The 23,899-nt window shown below is 46.1% G+C and overlaps 1 protein-coding gene across 1 annotated transcript in view; it reads left to right on the forward strand.

Moving 5' to 3' along the window:
• The window catches only part of FKBP4 (FKBP prolyl isomerase 4), a 514,476-nt gene that overhangs the window by 130,698 nt on the left and 359,879 nt on the right, over positions 1-23,899 (forward strand). The window contains exon 3 of the mRNA XM_044087184.1: positions 16,968-17,110. Within this exon, the coding sequence (XP_043943119.1) occupies positions 16,968-17,110 (143 nt within the window). The remainder of the gene's footprint in view (positions 1-16,967; positions 17,111-23,899) is intronic.

The following is a 23,899-nucleotide window of genomic DNA, read 5'->3' on the forward strand; positions in this document are numbered from 1 at the left end:
GGGGGACAGGGACAAGGCCCCTCATATAGTCATTCTGACTTCACTGTCCGGGGGGGGGGGGGCTGCTTTCTTTTTGTAACTCTTGCCATTTTTTTATGTGCTTGCCAGCATTCTGAGACTATATACTTTATTTTTTTGCCAAAGTGATACAAGGGAGAAAAGAATTAATTGGAAAGCTTACAGAAGGAGGGGAGGGGCTGAAAAAATTCAGTAGAGGTGTCAGAGCAGATAGTTTCTCTCTTTGACCCAGACAGATTCTCTGACTCGCTCTGCCTTCGACCCAGACAGCTTCTCTGACTCGCTCTGCCTAGACTATCTATGCTGTGAGAGGTTAACCTTGAATCTGAAGTTTTTGTAGCCGTTGCTTCCACTTGGACAAATTGTTTGAGAGTTCCGCCCCAACTTCCCCCTTTGAGTGGAGAGTTGGTGGGCTCTGAGATCCTTTGCCTTGGTAGCTTTGGCTCCGGGGGATGGTCTTTGGCATCTCTGACCACCTTCTGCTTTCAAGGTGGTGGAAAGGGTTTTCTCCACGCCCAGGAAATCCTCTGCTGCCACTTTTTCAGATCCATTCCTCATCCCCATGGATATGATCTCAAGAGGCCTCACCACTGCCATCTCTTAACAGCCGGCCCAAGAAAGCCTTCAGGTGCTTCAGCTTTGGAACTCCAGATCTCTCCCAGTGTCTAACTGAAACCTCACAGAGGAAATTTCCCAGAAAAGAAGGTGCAAAAGTAGGCACCTGGATTCCCCAGAAGAATCCATTACAGAAGTCCACCTGAGGACGTCTCTTTCGGTGACATCTTAGAAATCCTGCACCAAAAAGGTGGATGGCCTTCCCAAAACCCTACCCCTGAGGAAACGTTCTTACTTTTGGGTCTGGCCCTCCTAAACCTTGGGTGTGTCTCTCTGCTGTTGCATTTATCAACCTAGTGTCAAGCAGAGCTTGGAAGGACCCAGACACTGTAGAACCTATCTCAAAAATGTGCAGATAAGATCCTTAGTGCCCCCCCCCCCCGACTAACCCCCATTGGACCAAAGAAATCCAGGTAGATGCCATGGTTGTTGGGGCAGCCACCAAGAAGGAGCTGGCCTTGGAAAGCTCCACTGTCCTTCCCCCTGACAGGGAGTCTAGGGCCATGAACAGATTTTGCAAGAGAGATTAAACTTGGTCTATATTTGTCTTTAAATCCCTCTGCAGCCTAGTAAAATGTGAAACAGTTTAAGGCTTTTATCAAAGAAATTTCTAGCTTGGTCCCAGAGTCCATTTTCCATGGAGAAGGGAAGTCCTCTTTCAGAATGCCCACTCTTTCAGTCCATTTCCAATGTGTCCATGAGGTTTAATCTCCCATGTGGGAGAGGGTACCTCAGGGGCTGCCGGTTCTGGCATTGCCATTAGGTGCCATGCTTGGATGTGGCCGTGTTTTCTTTTGCAGAACCTATCAAGGCCGCTCTGGCTCTCGCTCGCTCTGTCGCTCTGGCTCTCGCTCGCTCTGTCGCTCTGGCTCTCGCTCGCGCTGTCGCTCTGGCTCTCGCTCGCGCTGTCGCTCTGGCTCTCGCTCGCTCTGGTTCTCGCTCGCTCTGTCGCTCTGCTCTGGCTCTCGCTCTCTCTGTCGCTCGCTGTCGCTCAGGCTCACGCTGTCGCTCGCTGTCGCTCAGGCTCACTCTGTCGCTCGCTCTGACTCTCCTGTAGTGGGATAGCTAGCAAGACCCTGTCTGCCATTGGAATCCATTTTTCTACCCGACAAAGATCCTTCTCCAGGAATTAGCATGGGGGGGGGGGGGGGGGCTGTGGTTCAAGAAATCTTGGGGTCCTTTTCAGGAATCTGAGAAATTTATCCCCCAGAGGCAGAGGGGAAACTGTTATAATGGTAGATGCTGTCCATGCAGCAGAGAGGGGGCCTGCAAAATCAGGGGTCTCAAATATTTCTCCGAGACCGTTTCAGTGCTCCTGAAAGGTTACCCGACTGTCCTTCTCTGGAATAAGTAGGGGGGGCATTTATTCTTGCACCCAAAATCCTGGCTAGCCATCACAGATGACCAGTGGGTGCAAAGGATCATATCCACAGGACGGATACTCCATTCCCTTTTTCAAAACTCCCCAATCCAAAGCGCTTTCTCCCAGATGTTCCACCAAATCATAAAGAGGCAGCAGTGTTGAGATCTCAAAGCTTCTCCAAAAAAGTCATCCAGGAGGTACCTCCAGACCAACTTGGATCAGGCAATTTACCCAAGATTCCTTTTAGTACCAAAAACATAGGGGACCTCCGCTTGATTTTGGATCTGACATCCCTGAACAAGTCGGTAAAGATTTCAAGTTCAGGATGGTCATGGTCCAGCCTTTTCTACCTCTTAGGAAAATGGGACATCTCTGTGTGTACTACCACATCAAGATACACTCTCTCCAGAAGGTATCTCTGCTTTAGACTGGGAGCTAGATATTTTTAATTTGGAGCACTTCCTTTTGGCTCTAGCTCCTCCCATTCCCATAATTCCCTGCTATACTCTACTCCTCAGATCTTGTTTTCCGCAGAAACACTCAATGCGATTTTAAGAGCTCAGACAAGTACTTTCTTTTTGGTGTTATTCTTTGTTCTTTACTCTTGTTAGTGCATTACAGATGGTTCTTGTACTTTTCCGGTAGTTTAACCGTATCTCTCTCCTCCCATCTAGTTATTCTAGTCGGCTCTATTTTATGTGGGGTTGCTGCCCTTTTTCTCCATGTGTGCTTTTTTTTTTTTTTCCTTCTTTATATTAATCTAAGTAGGTAGCTTTTCTTAGTAACAATTTTTATTTTAAGCTAAATTTGTCTAGTTGTGTCTTGGTAAATTTGGCTGACAAACCCTCTGGGTTCAAGAGATGCTCCTCATACTTTCGGAAGATGCCACGTTTTGAGTCGCACGAGTGTCTTTATTGCTTGGGAGCCGCTCACTTGGAGGTTGACTGTGGCATTTGTGCCACATTCAACCTCAGGGTCCTCATGGAGCGATGTAATAAACAGCTCCTGAAGGGCTTGGCTCAGAGTGTTCCTTTGCTCTCTGACTCCCCCTTCTAAGCCCTCTCAAGAGCCTAAGAAGTGGCCCCATCACCCTTTAGGGTGGTCCTCCTCTTCTGATGTTCGTGTTTCACTGTTGCAGTCATCCCTGTAGAGTTCTTCCTCCCGGCAGGCAGCCCTCAGTCGGCCAGAATCCCAAGTCTGGGTCTGGTGTTGGCTGTGTACTCGCCCTCCCTGACGTCACTGCACCAGGGGTACAAAGCTCCCAGCCGACGCCATGTTCTCCAGTCTTTCTTGCCACGCGGTGGAAGCAGTTTGCAAGTGCCGATCGGCTGACTCCTGTTATTTTTGGTGCTTCATACCGAAGACATTCTTCTTTTCAAAGCTAAGTACCCCGTTGGGGAAACTTTTTTCTTGCTCCAGACCGATATCAGAAAAAGTTAATAATTGTATTTCATGTGGGAAGCAAATACCTCATAAGTATTTTCACTCTTACTGTATTCCTTGTCTAGGCCCTGACCACGATGTAGCTAGTTGTCAGTTTTGTGCTAGATTTAATCAACGTACTATTAAACGGAGATACGATTTTACCTTTCATTACTTTGGGAGGCAATTTAATTGTAACATGTCGTCGGACACGCTTCCGACTACCGGAATTCATAAAAGGCGCAAAGAGAAGGGTAGGCCTCCGAGGTTCAAATCAGACGACCGTTTACAATCACAGCCAGCTGCCGGTTCGGCAGTCATCAGTGAGACGCTTTCGCAGCCCCTGTCATCGGCCATTATAGAACCGCTTGCCGAAATGGACTCCCACGAGGAGCCGAGTAGGCCTTTGGATATTCCAGGTGCAGGACCTTCGGATAATGCTCCCTCGGATAGGTCCGGAGACGCTGTGCAGGTACCGGCTTCCGAGGGGGTTTTCAGGCCTATGTAGCTTCAGGTAAAGACAAAGACTCCTTCTAAAACAAAAACTCAAGCCCAGGCCTCCTCTAATCCGTGATCTAAATCTCAAAAACAAATGCTTAAAATGGCGGAGGACTTGCTAACTATGATTAAGGGTTCCCATCCCCCTCCAGACAAAAGGCCAAGACCAGAATTGGATTATGAATCCTCTGATCAGGTATCTATCTCTTCAGTGTCTTCCTCTGAACAGGATTATACTTTCCCTCCTTATGAGGATTCTGATGCTGAGGAATCCATTCCTTCAGCTTCTCCTCCTGAAGATTACTCTTTTGGGGAAACTTTACATGACATGAGGGAACATTTTCACTGGGAAGGACAGGAGTACTCTGAATCTAAGAGAAGGCTTAGGGATTTCCTTCTTCCCCAACACAGACCCCTGGCTATTCCTCCTATTTTGGATATTGTGGATGATGTCTTTTGAGTCTAATTCAACTCCTGACTCCTTTCCTCCGGCCCTGCTAAGCCTGACAGATATTAGAGTCCCTGACTCTCACCAGTTTCTATTTAAAAATCCTACTGCTGATCCAGAAACTATTTCTCAGGGTCCTAAGGGTGTTAAGGCCGCCACTGCTAAGAACCTATTCCGTCAGATAAGGATTCTAGAGCTTTGGAGAGATGGGGGGAAAAAAGTGTACACTTCTGATACTTTATCTATTAGGGCTTTGAATTGTCAATTTCATATGTTGAAATATCAGCAATACCTTTTGTCTGTTATGAAACCAAAACTGTGTACCATTTCTGCATGTGCAGACAATAAGGAATTACAAGATTTGATGCATGCTACTGAGCAGGTGGGGAAACATACATTACACTGTGGTTTTGATGCTTTGGAGGCCTCTTGCAGGGTGGCAGCCACTGGCACGATAATTAGAAGGCATGCTTGGCTAAAGGAACAAAATCTGCCTGATCAAGTAAAAGCAAAATTACTGGATGCTCCTGTTCAACATAATGTTTTGTTTGGGTCTAAGGCAGAAGAAGTTATAAAGAAAATGGAGGATAAGGCAAAATCCATGCAAACGGTTAAGGATTTCTTACAAGTTCAGCCTCCTAGATTTAGCAGAAATTGGCCAGCTAAAAATTGGTCCTTTCCCAGCTCGGACAGGCCTCAGAGGGGTAGATAGACGCCCCAGAGGGGAGGGCTCAAGCACAGACCTCTTATAGACCTAGACAGTGGAGTGCTTCCACCCCCAGGGGTGGAGAAGATAGGTCTCAACCTTATAGGAAACCGGCTCAATGACTCCCCTTGCGTGGCTCCAGGAACCTCTCTCCTAGAAGCTCCTCTGGGAGGAAAACTTTCTCATTTTCACCGAAATTGGACTTTCATAACCCAAGACAAGTGGGTTCTGGATGTAGTTTTAAGAGGTTACAAATTCCACTTTCACACCTTACCAAAACCAAACGGATGGCCAGACCTACCAAAAACTCAATGGGCGGAGGCATTAAAACAGGTGAGGTCCCTCAATGCTATGAGGGCCATAGAACTGGTTCCAAATTCAGAGACGGGACAAGGCTTTTATTCAAGACTGTTTCTAGTTCCCAGAAAGCAAAATACTTGGAGACCCATCCTGGATCTGTCAGTCTTGAATACTTTCCTGGAGATATCAAAGTTCAAGATGCTTACTCTGCAGCAGCTCCTGCCAATGTTGAGCAAAAATGCATGGATGGTGGCATTGGACTTAAAGGAGGCTTACCTATCAGACAGGAGTGCAGAAGATACCTCTGGTTCAAGGCAGGCTCAAAACATTACCAATTCTCTGCACTGCCCTTTGGCGTGTCTACTGCGCCCAGGATCTTTACCAAGTGCCTGGCACCAGTAGTAGCTTACTGCAGACTCAAGGGAATTCAAATTTACCCTTATCTGGACAACTGCCTTATTCAAACAGACAGCAAGGACATCTTACTCAGCACCTGGAATTTGTTTAGAATCTACTCAAGTACCTGGGATTCACTGTGAACGTAAAGTCAAATTTGGCACCCACTCAACAGATAACTTTCCTGGGTGCTCTTTTAAACACTACAACCCAGATGGCATTCCTGACGCCAGAAAAACTACAGCTGGCTTCAACTTTCAAAAGCCTGGCGTTAATGTCTCAGCTAACTGCAAGGAAATTCCTGCAGGCTTTGGGTTTCCTGGCTTCCTGCATCCTACTCCTACCATATGCAAGACTGCATATGAGGAAGATACAATGGTCCTAAAAAGCGTATGGTCCCAGCATTGTCACAGTCTGGAAACGGTGATTGCTGTCTTGCCTTGCCTGCAAAAGGAATTTCATTGGTGGGCCACGGCATGTCTTCAAAAACAAAGGGAAAGCCTTCAGTCTACTTCCAGCCTACCAAGTGATAACCACGGACGCCTTGGATTATGCGTGGGGAGCCCACTTGCAGGGGAAAGGCCTCCAAGGTTTTTGGACAGAGGATCAGAAGCATCTACATATCAATTTAAGAGATGTTAGCTGTACAGAATGCCCTCTTGGCTTTCAGGGATCTTTTACAGCCAGGGCAGCTTCCGATACGGATAGACAACACCACAGTTATGTGGTACATAAACAAGCAAGGGGGTTCACACTCCTACCCCCTTTGCAGACTAGCCATGACTCTATGGAACACAGCACTAGCTTGCAAAGTGGATCTACAAGCTCAATTCCTGCCAGGGAAACAAAACACTCTGGCAGACAGCCTGAGCAGGAACCTGTCAGACCCACACGAGTGGATGCTAGACACCCAAATATTCAAGATGATTACAGAAGCCTGGGGCTGCCCGGACATGGATCTATTTGCATCTCCCCACAACTACCAGTTACAGACTTTTTGCACAAGGACATATCACAAGCTAGCATGGAAAGTGGATGCTCTCTCATTCAGTTGGAGGAACCTCTCTGGGTATGCCTTCCCACCACTACCTCTTCTACCAAGAGTGTTATTAAAAATAAAACAGGGCAATCCAAAGCTGATCTTACTAGCCCCGAATTGGCCGTGACATTTTTGGTGGTCAACGCTGATAAATCTATCCCAGGAACCTCCTTGGATTCCACCCCAGATTCCAAATCTTTTGTCTCAACATCAGGGCCAGGTCCTGCACTCTCATATCAAAACTCGCAGCCTGGCTTATTCAGGGTCTATAATTAATCCTACCCTTTCCAAACAGGTTATGGATGTCATCTTAGAAGCCAGAAGGCCTAGCACTAGGAAATCTTATGCAGGTAAATGGAAGAGATTTTGCACCTGGATGCATGCTCAGGAATCGGATCCTCACATTCCAAATATTCCATTGATTTTGTATTGCCCAACAGATGTGTTGCATAAGGGTTTATCTTTTTCTTCCATAAAAATACATGCCTCTGCTATCTCTGCACATTATAATACAGATCCTCCAATTTTTTCACATCCACTTCTGAAACAATATCTCAGAGGAGCAAATAATTTAAGGCCCCCTAGGACTCCTCCCATTCCTGCCTGGGACCTCAATTATGTCCTGGAAAAGCTTACTCTACCACCTTTTGAGCCTGCTGCCACATCCGATATAAAGCATTTATCATGGAAGACTGTTATCCTACTGGCTTTAACTTCAGCCAGGAGAGTCTCTGAGTTACAAGCGCTCATGGCTGTGGAACCTTACATTATTTTTCATCAAGACCGGGTTTCTTTGAGGACTAACCCTACTTTCATGCCTAAAGTGATTTCTAAAGTGGCTTTAAACCAAACTATTCACCTGCTGACTTTTTTCCCTAATCCACAAAATAAGGGGGAGAGGATCTTGCTTTTTTTGGACGTACACAGGCAGCTTCGCTTTTACCTGGACAGAACCAAGGATATCAGGAAAACAGACCAACTGTTTGTTTCTTATGCAGCAAATTCCCAAGGCAAAGCTATTTCAAAACAGACCATTTCTAAATGGATTGCTCATGGAATCAGATTTTGTTACTCTCATCATGGAAAGCAAATCCCTGGAAAAATTAGGACTCACTCTACCAGAGCTGCTGCTACTTCAGCTGCCTTTCTCAGGGGAGTTCCTACCAAAGATATTTTGGAAGCTGCAACTTGGAGTTCAGTGCATACTTTCTCTAAGCACTATAATCTCCCTCTTTATTCTAAGTCCAGGGCAGGCTTTGCTTCTGCAGTCTTGCAAGGCCTTCTAGCCGCCCCTTCTACTCAATAACCACCACCCTTTACCTCAGCTTTGGGATTCAACCCTACAGTGATGAATGCAACAGTGAAACTCTATGAACATAGTACAGTTGTGTACACTTACCATAAATGTAGATGTTCGAGTGTCTTCACTGTTGCAGTCTGGGTTACCCACCCTCCTGTCCCCTCTTATACTTTTATTGGTGTGGTTCCCTGCTTCACCCTTCTTCTGAGGTGTATTTGCTACAGGGTATGGGGTTTGTTGTATGTTACATTTTTGTTTTACTTTTAGCCTTTACTTTTGGGCACCTGACATCTGGAGCATGAAAAACTGGAGAACATGGCGTCTGCTGGGAGCTTTGTACCCCTGGCGCACTGACGTCAGGGAGGATAAGTACACAGCCGACGCCGGACCCAGACTTTGGGATTCTGGCCGACCGTGGGATGCCTGCCGGCAAGAAGAACCCTACAGTGATGACTGCAACAGTGAAGACACTCTAACATCTACATTTATGGTAAGTGTACACAAGCGTACTTTCTCACTCTACAAAGCTGAGGCTCTCAGATCCCCAGACCAGATCCCAGCCTCTTTTTCTCTGGATCTGAGATCCAGCATTCCGTGAGCCTCTGATCAGACTCTGGCCCAAGACTTCCTCAGAATGGAGGTCTCCAGAGACTAGCGGATGCAAGCCATCCGTGGATCTGACCGGCTTGTTGGATCCATCGTGCACTCCTTTCAGGTCTCTGGATCCTACCAGATTTTTCAGATCCAATAGACCTGCCAGATCCTATAATTGTCAGTACCCCGCCTAGGCGGTCGGATCTGGTTTGTAAAAACAGATCCCCTTCCCACTTCCACAGGGCTTTGGATTTCAGGGTCTGATCTCTTGCTAGGTAAGGCCATTCCTCGGCTTCATCCAAGTCCTCCATGAGTCTCCTCTCCTCAGACATGGATAGGATGATGGAATTGCTTAAGGCTCAAATAGAGTTTGGCTTGCTTCCATCCCCTCTCTTACCAGCTAAGGGCCCTTCTCCTTCGACAGGACTCCACTTTCCTCTTCCAATTCATTTGGAATGTCAGGACGAGGGAAATTCCAGTGAGCGGCTGACAGGGTTGGCTGTTCCTCCTTTCTCAACTCCGTCTGGGTCCCTGGCTGGCTTTGTTCCGCTACCCTCAGATCAGGGTGTGCCTCGCCCCCGCAGGGTCTGTGCAAGTTCTTTGGGAGTGGGTTTGGGCCCGGAGCTTTTGGACTCCTCCTTTCCCCTGGGGACTTCAGCACTGGACAGCTTGCGGCCAATATCAGGGGGCTTCAGTACTGCATTGGGGTCCCTACCCATGTGGCCCGAGTGGAGAGGTGTTTTGTCCAGCTTGGCAGTCGTCCAGATGGTAGAGAGTACCTTCTCCAGTCTCCTTCTCTAGGTCCCCCCAGCCCTTTTCTGGTTTTGCTATGGAGGCCTCATCTGTCCAGGGTCAGCCCTCCCAAGAGCACAATTTCTAAATGGATCAAAGATTGTATTTCCTTTATCTATTCGTCAGCAGGCAGAAATTTACCTTTTCCCGTCAAAGCTCACTCTACCAGGGCAGTGTCTACATCAATAGCTTACCATGCCAGGCTTTCATTGGATGATATTTGTGCTGCGGCCACTTGGGCCTCTCCTCACACCTTTATTACTCATTACAAGTTGGACGTGGCTTCTAGGGGCTGGGCTTCCTTTGGTTCCACGGTTCTCAGGAGTATTTTCCTATGAGCCGCCCAGGATAGAGGTGCTGGGGACGCTGTCCCGTGAGTAAAGACTGTAGGGCAAGGTAGGACCACGTAACATCAGGTAGTTATGTACTCGCCATAACGCTCGGTGTGTGGTCCATCTCGCCTCACATTCTTTCATAGCCTCCCACCTGCCCCCTTCCTGTAGGATTTGGAGGAAAATTGGCTCAGAGAACCCTTCAATGTCAGTTTTTTCTTTCCTTTCTGGCTGGAGCTCCTTCAGTGGTGGTTGTGTATGGGGTGTGGCTGGAATGGCTGCAAACTAGATCTGGGACTAGGGCGAGGTGCATCTTGGGATACCTGGTTAGCCCAGCCAATTAGAGACTTCATGCTAGAGAAATAAGTTGGCAGAGTCTGAGCCGATTCTCTGCTCCGAACCCGTGAGTAAAGAATGTGAGGTGAGATGGACCCCATCGAGCATTATGGTGAGTACATAACTACCTGTTTCCAGCGGAGACAGTTTCCTTTCAGGATGCTCCCCAGGAATCCTATTCTGTAAGCTGGGACAGGGGATTCAAAGATAAATGCTGCCCCAGGGGCAGAAGGGTCCGCAGAACCAGGGCTCCCGAGAACACTTCTCTGAGAAGCCCTTTCAGCATTCCTGAAGCACTGCTTTGACTGTCTTGCCCTGGAGGCAGTAGAGTGTAGTGTCTCTCTGTCTCTGTCTCTCTCTCCACCCCTCTCTCTCTTTCCACCCACTTGCCTGGATAAGTCTCACCCCCCCCCCCCCAATCAGTGGGTGTTAAAATTCCTTTCCAGGGGTTATTTTATTCCCCTTTTCCAGCCCCCTCCAATTCAGAATATTCTCCCAGACATTGCACCCTGCCAAAGGGAGTTGGCCTGCATCAAGATGCAAGATCGCATTCAGAAAAGAGCCATCCAATTGGTCCCAACAGAACAAGGGTCCAGAACATCTTTTTTGTGCCAGAGACTACTGGGAACCCGCTTCCAGTCCTGGACCTCGGCGAGCTGAACTTGTCTATCAAGAAGTCCAAGTTCTGGATGGTCACTGTACAGTTAATTTTGCCCCTATTGCGCAAGGACGAATGGATGTGCTGTGTGGATCTCTAAGGAGCATACTATCACATAAGGATCGATGCTCTCCAGGAGACATTTACACTTCTGAATAGGAGCTGATCATTACCAATTCAGTGTTCTACCCTTTAGACTCACCGCAGCCCACCAGGTGTTAACTGGATGGATCACAATGGTGGCAGCTTATCTTCGGCTGCAGGGTTTCCAGGACTTTCTGTACCTAGATGATTGGCTGGTTCCTCACTACCCCCACGAGACCTTGACTATCAATGGCCACAGAGTACACCCTCAGTCTTTTCCAAAATGTGGGCATCACTGTAAATCTGCCAAAATCCAACCTTGTTCTGTGCCAGACTCTGAAGTAATTTGGGGTAAAGTTGAACACTATATCAGAAACTGCAGCACTGCCTCCAAGCAGAGTTCAACTCATTCAGAATCGAGTTTCTTGCTGGAGCTGCAATGAGCATCAGCTCATTTGAATCTCCAGGCATTAGGTTCAGTGGCAGTGACTGTCCAATTAGTTCCCTCGCCAGGTATTGCATATGGGTGTTACAGTAGTCCATTCTGACTCAACCCATGTCCATGACAGTAAAATTGACTCTGATATGCAGAAATTAGGCCACGGTGGTGCAGCGGCTATTGTTGTCGCCTCACAGCAAGAGGCTCTCCGGTTCACTTCTCGGCTGGGGCACCTTCTGTATGGAGTCTGCATGTCCTCCCTGCAGTTGAGTGACGTTTAAAGACACGCAGGTAGGTGCGTGCGTGAATGGGTGTGCCTTCGTTGAAGGTTGGGTGTCGGGATGGCACCTTGGCACCATAACAATCTACCGCCAGTCATAAGTGGACTGGTGTTCCGCTGTGGCGACCCCTAACTGGGAAAAGCTGGAAGAAGTTACTTTTTACTATGCAGAAATTTATCTTGCTTGATGGCTTTACTCTCCAGATCTTCACCTAGGAAGGCCATTTTGTTCCCCCCCCCCCAACCGAAGGCCACAGTAACCACAGACTCCTCCCTGATGGGGTGGGCATTTTCAGACCAGGATGGTGCAAGGCACTTGGTCCCCTTTAGAAACTAAATTGCATGTAAATGTCCTGGAGATGAGAGCTGTCCTCACATTGCAAGCCTTTCAGGACTGTCTTCCTCCAGGGACTATAGCAATTCAGACTGACAGCATGGCAGTTGTCTGGTATCTCAGCAAGCAAGGGGGAACACTGTCTTATCCTCTGCAGAGAGGCCATGAGGGTATCTCTTAGAACAAATACTTCCTTTCTCCCTAAAGTGGCTTCTTAGACCTGTCTCAACCAGTCTATTCGGCTTCCGGTATTCTTCCCTAATTATCCTAATAAAGGAGAGTGTATGTTTCATTGTCTTGACGTCCACAGACAATTACATTTTTATTTAAAGAGGACTGAGGAATTTAGAAGTCGGATCAACTTTTTGTGGCATTCTCTCAGAGCAGAAAAGGTCAGGCCATTTCCAAAGTGACCATTTCTAGGTGGATTGCTGGTTGTATTTCTTGTATTTGTATGATTAGGCAATTGGAATTGTCCAGACCGGTGAAAGCCCACTCCTTCAGGTCTGTTGCAACATCTGCTTTCTTGACTAGGCTTTCCCTGGATAAGATTTGTGCTGTTGTGACTTGGTTTAATCCTCACCCTTTTATTTTTCACTACAAATTGGACTTTGTATCCAGGAACAGGGCTTCCTTTGGTTCCTCCATGCCCCGGCATAGCCTTCCTACCACCCATGGTATGTAGAAGCTGGGGACTCTGATCCATCTGTGATGAATAACATTGATGGCATCAGATAAAGGGTTATGTGCTTGCCATAACTTGGCATCAGTGCGATCATTCATCACATTCCCGCCCCCTTCCTTCTGGGGGTCGTGGTGAGCTGGAATGGTCGCTATGTTGGAATATTTTTTGTCTTCTCCAAATTTCTACTCATTTATTTTCCCTTAGCAGACTCAATCTGAGGAGTAGACAATAGGGGAATTATGGGAAGGGGAGGCGCTAGAGCTCTGGATTGTCTGACAGTTGCAGTCTCTGTTCCGAGGTTGGATCCAAGACTCCTCTGTAATGAATGATGATTCTGGGTAGTACAAATGCCAAGTTATGGTAAGTACATAACGTGGCACATCTGGATATAACCAAAACCTTGTCCTGTCTACCTCCAGACAGGATTTCAACCCTAAGACTACATATTGGACAGATTTTAGCAATTCCCGCTCCTCCAACAAAACTAGTGCTAAAGAGCCTTGGGCTCAAACAGCACGTCTACATATGAGAATTCTGTGGTAGCCCTTAGAGGGCATTGGTGTAACGACCATTGGACTAAGTTAACCAGTCAAACTGTCATGAGTATGTATGCAAAGATTCTGTCCTCTGGTGGCTCCACTCCTTGGAGATCCAACAAGGAGATGCCCCTTTGTCCCCCCCCCATGCCACATTGACCACTGACACCTCCCAGTTGGGGTGGGAGCATTTTCTGGGTCGGGCAGTCTAAGACACATGGACATCACAGGAGACCAACCTGCATATCAGTGTCTTAGAGATGAGGGTGGTCTTTCTGGCATTGCAGGCACTTCACAGCTTTTTTCCTGTAGGGACTGTTGAGATACAAACTGACTGTCAGTCGTATGGTACATCAGCAAACCAGGGGGAGCCAGATCCTACCCCTTCTGTTGAAAAACAGTGTGTGGCAGTGGGTGTTTTCTAACAACTGCCTTCTGATTGCAACACACATTCCGGGGGAGTGCAACATCTTAGACTCAGCAGAGTTTTGCTGATGTCTCATGAGTGGTCTCTTGAGTCAGTAACTGACTAACATGATTTTCCACAAATAGGATCAATCAACCTTGCTACGATCCCTTTGCATCTCCCCACAGCAACAAGTGCAGCAGGTTTTTCACCACGATTTCCTGCTCAGGGTCGTCACTTACATCCTGTAATCCATGCTTGGCTTCCCGGTCTGCTTTATGCTTTCCCACCTTTTCCCTTGAGCCCCAGATTTCTTCATAAAGCATTCAGGTTGAAGAGCAAGGTGATCTTCATTGCTCCCTTTTGACCTCAACAAATCTGGTTCACCTTCCTTTGGTCTCTTCTCATTTGCCCTCCGTTTAGTTCTAATCTACTCGAACTCACCCTGATCTCCCATGCCTAAAACTAACTGCATGGTTTCTCCAATTCCAACAATGGGTAGATTTTCCAGGCTTTCTTCCCAGTCTAAAACATTCTGATTTTTCTCCCACAAATCATGTACTAGAAGAAGCTATAAGATCAAATGGAAAGACAGAAGACAGTTTTACTGCTCCTATTTCAGCAGTTCTAGATTTTCTTGCCCCCCCCCCCCAAAATGGGGCGAATGACTGTACAGTGAAGATTCGAAATGGCTGCTAATTGTACTATCATATCATACAATTCCTCCTCTTTAACGTCCTCTAAATTGTGTAAGGCCTTTCTCAGAGGTACTTTACTACTTCTTTGCCTTCCAGTTAAACATCCAACATCTCCTTGGGACCCAACTATGATTTTACATGCACTAGTTCATTCTGCTTTTTGAACCTTTAGTCAACGTGGATTTGAAATTCTTATTGGAAGACTGTTTCTAATTGCTTGCGTATCTGAAATGCAAGCTGTCCTCTAAATGTTTTTTTTTTTTTTTATAAAACCAGAGTAACCTTGTGTACAAACTCATCCTTTCTACCCAATTTGTCAACTTACCAGTCTTCTTTACCAATTACCAAAACAAAAGGGAATAATCTGTTAGATGTTCAGAGATAGCTGTGTTTTTACTTAGACTGAACTAAATCTTACAGAAAATCTGACCAGCTTTTCATGTCATTTTTTTGTTTTTTGTTTTTTTGGATGACAGAAAAGGAAAAACAGTTGCTAAGACCACTTTAGCTAAATGGTTAAAGACCGCATTTCATTTGTTTATGAATTTAAAGGTGTTTCTTTAAACAAGCAAGTCAAAGCTCACTCTGCTAGATCACTGGCAACTTCTCAAGCCTTTTGGGCAAAAGTTTTGATATTTGTTTAGCTGCTTTTTGATCAAATTCTGACACCTTTATTTCCCACTGTAAACTGGACATTTTCTCTAGAAATAGAGCTGCCTTTAGTGCTGCAGTGCTCCTAAATATCCTTCCGAGAAGGCCACCCTGGATTACTGTAGCTGGGGACTCTGTCCCACAGGTTGAGGAACAAATGAAAATGACTCCCCAGAGATCATTGTGGTTGACTCCATTCTGCCAAAGCAACAGTGGTTCTCCAGTCTTTTAGAATTTGCCAAGGGCAGTTACCACAATACCCCAAGTTACCACAATACCCCAAGTTTCCTCACATACTAGATTTACTTGTATAACATCAGGGGCTGTTTAATGCATCCAGACCTCAAACTACAAGTGACTGGCTGCATGATGGGGTCTTATTTTGAGCGCTACAGTGGTAGCGTTGTTGCCTCACAGCAAGAGATTCTCCTGTTCAGTTCTCTGCTGGAGTGCCTTCTGTGTGGAGTCTGCATGTCCTCCCCGTGGTCTAGTGGCCTCCGAAAGACATGCATGAATGGGCGTGCCTTCGCTAAAGGTTTGGCGTCGGGCTGGCAACTCTGCACCATAAAAATCTACTGCTAATCTTTAGCGGACAGGAGTTCCGCTGTGGCGACCCCTAACCGGAAAAAGCTGAAAAGACCAACCTTTTTTGAGGAAATGCAAACGGCACTAATGGAGGTAAGAAAACTGCTACTAGACAATCGTTCTCGTTTATATACATAAGCAAACTCAAAAGGATTTTTTTTTTTTTTAGTTGGTGCCAACAAGTAAACCAGCACCCATTCAAGGCTAGTGTTTCTCTGGTTCTGCAGTATTTGTGAGTTATGCCAACTTCTCTATCAAGGTTTGGCCATTAGTATTTCTGCCCATGGATTCACCCTCTTGCAGTGCAATCTTTTGTGCAAAAGTTTTTAAAAAGGGCGTTAATTACGACGCCTCAGAGAAGACCAGTGGCTGTTCCATGGGATTTAATTTTGTGTTGGGGAAACTTAACTGTATTTGAAAAATTGCTGCAGTGGCTGACTTAAGGTTTGTAACCTGTGCAAGAATATGCCAGTTGTAAGCTCTTGTGGTGGGTCAACCTTAATCTCATTTTCCACAGATGGGGCTTCTTTCATCACTAATCCCAAGTGATTTCAGAGTTAACTTTAAGCCAGTTTAGCCACCTCACTGTCGTCTTTCGTGAACCCACATGTGAGGAGGAACTTGGGTATTATCTTGGCAGAACAAAATCTTTCAGAACTTGTCATTCATTTATTGTAAAAGGTAAGAGGGGACAGCTGTGACAAAACAAACTTTCAGTTTGTCTTGGGCAAACTACCTTTAGTTCCTACTGCGACAAAATCATTCCATACAGAGGTAGTTGGACTCTTTTCTAGAAGCAGCAGCTTGTTCCTCTGCATACTTCTGCAAAGTACTATAAACTAGATTCTCCTCTAGGATGAGTTTTACTAAGACCATTCACCAGGGATTACTGGACCCTTCCACCTCCCAGTTTTTACCTAGGACATAGTACAGTTGTGTAAGTAAGCTTACCATTACAGTAGATATTTGAATGATTGCTGCTGTAGCTGCTATACATTTTTAAGTATTGTTTTTATTTCAGGGTGTGGTTATGTAGTTTTTTTCCTTTCCTAGCACTCTTCTCTCAGGGCTTAGCCTCCCACTCTCAATTAGCATGCAAGGCTTTAAGGCTTGGCACCCAAACTTGTCTTTTTTGCTCAGCTGAAGTAATGGTTTGGTTGTGTGGATGGTGCCCTGAAGCTTTGGAAGCTGGCTGGCTGTTATCCTACACAGGATGTAACCCATATAGCTTAAGCTACTGAAGCAGTTGTTCGACCGTCTCCTGTAATGGTAAGTTTGTAATGCAGCTGTAATTTCTTGATGTGTAGTATTTGCTAGTGTGTAAGGCACTGTATTTGAACACCCTACTTAAATTCATTTCTTACCCTCCTGTGATGCTCCTTTAAGTGGAAGGTGGTAGCTTAGTTAATATACTAAGTTGTTTCTCTCTCTCTCCATTTTTTTGCCCTCTAGGTCAAGTAATTCAGGCATGGGATATTGCAGTCGCAACAATGAAGATTGGTGAGGTTTGTCAGATTACATGTAAACCAGAATATGCATATGGAGCATCAGGCAGCCCACCAAAAATTCCTCCCAATGCTACACTTATATTTGAGGTAAGTGGCTTTCTGCTAAGAGAGAATACTCTGTGCTGCTGTCATTTATGTTATAGTGTCCTGAATACAGAGCTGGGATTTGAGCTTAACCATTCAGATTTACCCATTCATGGGTAAAGTAATGTGAAAATGTGATGGGCAAAGGGGCTGTATTTTCTAGAACAGGGTATACTAGCATCCATATGCAGGATGGTTAGGCAAAAATACTAGCAGTACTTTGAAGGGGGACTGGTTAAGGACTGTTTTTGTGTTTGAATTGTATGTGTGTGTCTATGTACTTCAGATTCTTTGGTCCCATAAGATTTAATAGAGGTCTTTCTGTCTGCTTCAGCTACAGGATTGCTTACTGCAGGCAACAGTTACAAGACACCTTGTAAGAGTTAACCGGACACACATTCCTTACATCACTCCCATATTGCACCTCCTGTCTCTGGCTCTGTAGACTGCTTTTCTGTGAGAATGTTAATGTGACAAAAAACAGTCTCGAGCTCATTACTTATTATGTTCATCATATTGATCACTGCTGCAGCAGCCTTGGCTAGATGGGTTATATTCTGCCAAAAATATAACAGTCAGCGAGCTTTCAAAGGTTCAGAGCACATTCCACATGCCCAAGCAGCTGGGTAGGTCGAGCTGAGCCGACTAAAAAACAAGTTTGGTTCCAAAGCCCTTAAGAGCCTTACTGACATTGAAGAGTATGCTCGTACTGAGCCATTTCAGAAAAAGCAGTCAGCTTGTACTGTTCCTTGCTGGGCTGTTAAGTTGCCTGTGGGGGGAAAAAAGCTTCCATTTCATTATTTATGTTGCTGTTTTCTCTCTTTCCTCTTCAGGAAAGTTATTTTATTTTTAAAGCTAGAAATATTTATTTTACTTGTGTGTGACTTGTGTTTTAAAGAGCTTTTTACTCTGCTTTGTCAGAAAAGTAACTTTTGTAGACTGGTAGTGTTTACCATCATGTGCTGCTCCTCTTTCCTTGGAAAGAGATACCATTTTTAGACTACACTACCTGTCTCACAATTGGTACTTTTGTTTTGTGGCTGGATTAAGCAAAACTCCTTTCCCACCACAGTAGGCTAGCAGTTTGCCTCAGCCGCAGCTGGGTGACTCTGCTGGGCCATTTTCTATATCTCAGACCACTCGTCTTTCACCCTGGATCCCTCTAGTGTAGTACTTACAGCCACTGTGGACTTGGGGGTTAGCCATGTCCTCTGCTGCTTTTGGGGTTCTCTCAGTAGGCAAGGGAGAGCCACTCTTAGCCCTGGGAAGAGGGAACGGGGAAGATGTCCTTCAAGGATGCATCTGCAGTCCTTACAAATGGGTTGTCCTGTCGACAGGCAGCCCTTCGATCGGCCGGATTCCAAAGTCTGGGTCTGGCCTCGGCTGGTGTCGCACTTCACCCGACGTCATAGCTGCAGTTTTTCGGGTATAAAGGCATCAGCCGACGCCATTTTCCCCAGTCTTTCTTGCCGCGTGGCGCCCGAAGCAGAAGCTGTTAGCAAGTGCCGGTCGGTCAGAACCAGAGATTACTACTACCGAATACTACTTCGAAGACTTCTAAAAAGCTAAGTACCCCGTTGGGGACTCTTTCTTGCCTCAGCCGATGTCAGAAAAAGTGAATAATTGTTTAACTTGTGGGAAACAAATACCTCATAAAGATTTCCACTCTTACTGCTTACCTTGTTTAGGCCCAGACCACGACGTCGCAGCTTGTCTAGCCTGTGCTTCTTTTAACCGACGGACGCTTAGACGTCGGTCGGAGTTTGCTGAGCAGTTTTTTGGCACTGATTTTGCTTGTATTATGCCGTCGGATCCTCAGACTTCACAAATATCCAAAAAACACAAGGAAAAGGACCGACACTCGCGGTCCGCGGTTTTGGCCGAAACCGCGGTTAAGCCAACCGCGAGTGTCTCTGTTTCGGCTGAAACCGAGCAAGCGGTTCTTCCTTCAGCCTTCTACCGAGGCCTCTTCAAACCTGGTGGAATCGGCTTCTGAAACCCATCCTGTGGTTGCGGTTTCTCAGGAATTATCTGACACTATTCCCTTGGATATCTCAACTCCTGCACGTGGAGCTGCTAGGCCTCCTGCAGCCATGTCCATTAAGGCCTTTGCCAGGGCTAAAGCAGCTAAAGCTACAAAAACTGTGCCTGTTAAGACCCCCTCTCACAGGCCCAGCTCCAGTTCCCAAATGCTTTCCTTGGCAGAGGATCTTATTTCTTTAATCCGGGGATCCCAGCCTCATCCAGACAGGGCCTCTCATCCACCTCCAGAGAAGAGGCCTAGAGCAGAGCCTCCTGAGCCAGTGTCCACAGATGATTCCTCTGATGATTCAGATAACACAGACCCTCCAGAGGCTCCTTATTCCCCTTACGAAGACTCTGATGCTGAAGAGTCCATTCCTTCTGCCTCTCCACCTGAGGAATTTTCCTTTGGGGAAACCTTGCATGCTATGAGGGAACAATTTCAGTGGCAGGGCCAAGATTTTTCAGACTCCAGGAAAAGGCTTAGAACCTTTTGCATTTACCACAACATAGGCCTTTAGCTATACCTCCAGTTCTTTCTGTTGTAGATGATGCATTTAATGATGCTTGTACTACTCCTGATTCATTACCTCTGCCCCCTGCTAAGCCCGATAGGTTCTACAGGGTCCCGGACACACATCACCATTTATACAAGGCTCCTTTGCAGACCCGAGACCATCTCCCAGGGCCTAAGGCTGTAGCAACTACCTCTGCTAAAATCCCTCCCTCTGAAAGGGATTCCAGGTCCTTAGAGATGGGGTAAAAAGTTTACACTTCTGCTACTCTGTCAGCTAGGGCCTTGAACTGTCAATTTCATATGATCCAATATCAAGAATTTATGCTTGACCAGTTAACTAAAAACTGTCCTCTGATGAACCTTTTGATAAGAAGTATGTTCAGGAAATGGTACATAACATTCAGCAAGTTAGTAACCATTCTTTAAAATGCGGCTATGATGCACTGGAGGCTTCCTTTAGATCAGCCATGACTGGTACAGTTATCAGAAGGCATGCATGGTTGAAAGAGCAGGCCTTACGGACCATGTCAAATCAAAACTGTTAGATGCTCCCATGGACAAGGCCAATTTATTTGGTTCTCCTGCACAACAGGTACTGAAGAAGATGGAGGAGAAGGCAAAATCTGTACAAACAGTGAAAGATTTCTTACAGGTCCAACCTCCAAGGTTTAGCAGGAATTGGCCCTCCAAAACTTGGCCCTTTCCAGACTCCTCTAAAGCACAGAGAGGCAGGAATAGGCGATCAAGAGGCAGAAACCAATCCAGGGGTGCCTACAGGGGACGCCAGTGGCAGGGTAACAACCAGCGAGGCACAGACACGGCCACCACCACTGCAACAGGACAATCAGTGACTTGGCTCTGGCACCGCCTACAAGGGAACAACTAGAAGCACCCTTAGGCGGAAAGCTAGCCTTATTCTCAATAAACTGGCATTACATCACAACAGACAAGTGGATTTTACAGACAATAGACCAAGGCTACAGGTTCCACTTCCATACTCTACCAGGGAAGAGAGGAATGCCAAACCTACCGCCAAATCAAAAGACAGAAGCTCTAAAACAAATATCTCAATTATTAAAGAGGAGAGCTGTGGAAAAGGTACCATCTATGGAGCAAGGAAGGGGATTTTACTCCAGACTCTTCCTGGTACCAAGAAAAGAGAACAAATGGAGGCCTATTCTCGACCTGTCCGCTTTAAACACATTCCTCATTGTTCCAAAGTTCAAAATGCTGACTCTACAGCAGCTTCTTCCCATGCTGGGCAAGGAGTCTTGGCTGGTAACTCTAGATCTCAAGGAGGCATACCTGCACGTCCCCATATGACCAAATTGCAGAAGATACCTCAGATTTCTTGCAGGATCAGAGCATTGTCAATTCTCAGCATTGCCCTTTGGCTTATCTACTGCGCCCAGAGTGTTCACGAAATGCCTGGCATCAGTAATTGCTCATTGCAGGCTTCAAGGAATCCAAATTTACCCCTACCTGGACGACTGCCTGATACAAGCGGACAACAAAAACAAGCTAACAGAAGACTTACAAAGAGTCATTTACCTGCTACAAGCCCTGGGATATACTGTCAACATAAAAAAGTCAAGGCTGATACCATCCCAAAGAATAACCTTTTTGGGTGCAGAGCTGGACACATCAAAGCAAATGGCATTCCTAACTGCAGAAAAACAAGAGCAACTACCTCTCTACTTCTTGGCATTAACAAAGCAGAACCATCTAACAGCAAGAAAAGTACTGCAAGCCTTGGGCTTCATGGCATCCTGCATAATACTGGTCCCTCATGCCAGACTGCATATGAGAAAGCTACACTGGTACCTAAAGAATTTATGGTCTCAACACAAGCACAGCCTAGAAGCCAAAATTCCAATAATCCCATGCCTGAAGCAAGAGTTCCTATATTGGGCTCAGGCCTGTCAATCAAACACAGGATTGCCCTTCTACAGCATTCAACCAAGCCAAACCATCACGACGGACGCCTCAGACCTCGGTTGGGGGGCCCACATGCTGGACAAGTGCATACAAGGCTTATGGACTCAAGACCAGCTGCACCTACACATAAATCTAAAGGAAATGCTGGCAGTAAAATTGGCAATCCAGAACTTCAGACCATTTCTCCGAGAAGGTCAGTTGATGATAAGGACAGACAACACCACAGTTATGTGGTACATCAACAAACAGGGAGGCACACATTCATACCCTCTATGCCGGATGGCACTGGACCTATGGAATGTGGCTCTGAGTTACAACATTCAGTTACAAGCAATTTTTGTACCAGGAAAAGAAAACATTCTAGCAGACATATTAAGCAGGACTACCACGGATGCCCACGAATGGATGCTGCATCCGGACATCTTCAAAGCCATTACAAGAAAATGGGGACTCCCAGAAATAGACTTATTTGCATCCCCACACAATCACCAGCTGAAGAAATTCTGCACAAGGACGTACCACCCACTAGCTTGGAAGGTGGACTCCTTATCTTTCAGTTGGAAAAACCTGACAGCATATGCATTCCCACCACTTCCTTTGATGCACAAGGTGCTATTGAAGATCAAAGAGGACCATCCAAGGATCATTCTGATAGCTCCAGACTGGCCAAGGCAACATTGGTACCCATTACTAAGGAGCATGTCTCGGGAACAAATATGGACACTACCCCTGGTTCCATTGCTGTTAACACAGAACAACTACAATATCCAGCATCCAAACCTGAAAACTCTGCAGCTGACTGCCTGGAACATTCCATAAGATCAATTAACCCAAATTTATCACAAAGGGTTAAAGACATTATCCTTGAGGCTCGCAGACCCTCAACAAGGAAAAATTATGCAGCAAAATGGAAGAGATATCTCATTTGGAATACTGCAAAAGGAGAAGATGTGTCACTGGTAAACATAGCCAACATCCTGGAATACTTGGCAGAGCTCTTCCACACAGGCCTGTCCTATTCTTCCATCAAGATACATGCATCAGCAATTTCAGCAGAATACAGCTTGGATCCTCCTGTCTTCGCATCCTCTGCTCAGGCAGTTTCTGAGAGGAATTAAAAATGTAAAACCTCCTAGGAAACCACCATTGCCAGCATGGGACCTAAACTTTGTGGTAGAAAAATTGACACTTCCTCCTTTCGAACCAGCAGCAACAGCAGAATTACAATACTTATCATGGAAGACTGCTTTCCTGCTGGCAATCACTTCAGCAAGAAGGGTGTCTGAACTACAGGTATTAATGGCAGTGCAACCCTTCCTGATCTTCCATCAAGATAGTGTCCATGAGAACAAATCCTACTTTTATGCCTAAGGTGGTATCCAGAGTATCTTTAAATCAGGCTATCCACCTACCTACATTCTTCCCCAACCCGCAGAACAGGGGAGAAAGACTATTGCATACCTTGGATGTACATAGACAGTTACGCTACTACCTGGACAGGACCAAGGGCAATAGAAAAACTGACCAGCTACTGGTAGCATATGCAACAGGAAGGGAAGGAAAAGCAATTTCAAAACAGACAATCTCCAAGTGGATAGGAAATTGCATTAGATTTTGTTATTCCTACCATGGAAAGAAAACTCCAGAGAACATCAGGCCTCACTCCACAAGGGCTACAGCCACTACCACAGCTTTCTTACGAGGAGTGGCTACCAAGGACATTATAGAGGCTGCTACTTGGACCTCCGTGCATACATTTGCCAAGCATTATAACTTACCTTTATACTCTAGATCCCGAGTAGGTTTTGCCACTGCTGTTTTGCAAGGGATCCTAATTGCACCATAATCTCTTCTTTCCTCCTCCCCTAGTTGGCTATGGTATTCTACCCATTTGTAAGGACTGCAGATGCATCCTTGAAGGACATAGTACAGTTTTGTACCTACCATAAATGTAGATGCCCGATAGGAATGCATCTGCAGTCAGAATTACCCACCCGCCTTCCCCTCTGTGGTACTCCTAGGGTATTTGCCCATCTTATAGCTAGCTGGGGGGGGATCTATTATGGTGTATTTGTTTGTATATATGTACATACATGCTTATTTTTTGTGTTTGCTCTCTACTATTTGGAAACATTGGCATTTATCCAAATTTAGCCTTCCAAGAGGGCACCTGGCATCTGGGGCAAGAAACACTGAGGAAAATGGCGTCGGCTGATGCCTTTATACCCGAAAAACTGCAGCTATGACGTTGGGTGAAGTGCAACACCAGCCGAGGCCAGACCCAGACTTTGGAATCCGGCCGACCGAAGGGCTGC

The sequence above is a fragment of the Protopterus annectens genome, chromosome 11.part0, assembly GCF_019279795.1.
Source record: "Protopterus annectens isolate FY-2018-M chromosome 11.part0, PAN1.0, whole genome shotgun sequence".
NCBI classification, from domain to species: Eukaryota; Metazoa; Chordata; order Ceratodontiformes; family Protopteridae; genus Protopterus; species Protopterus annectens.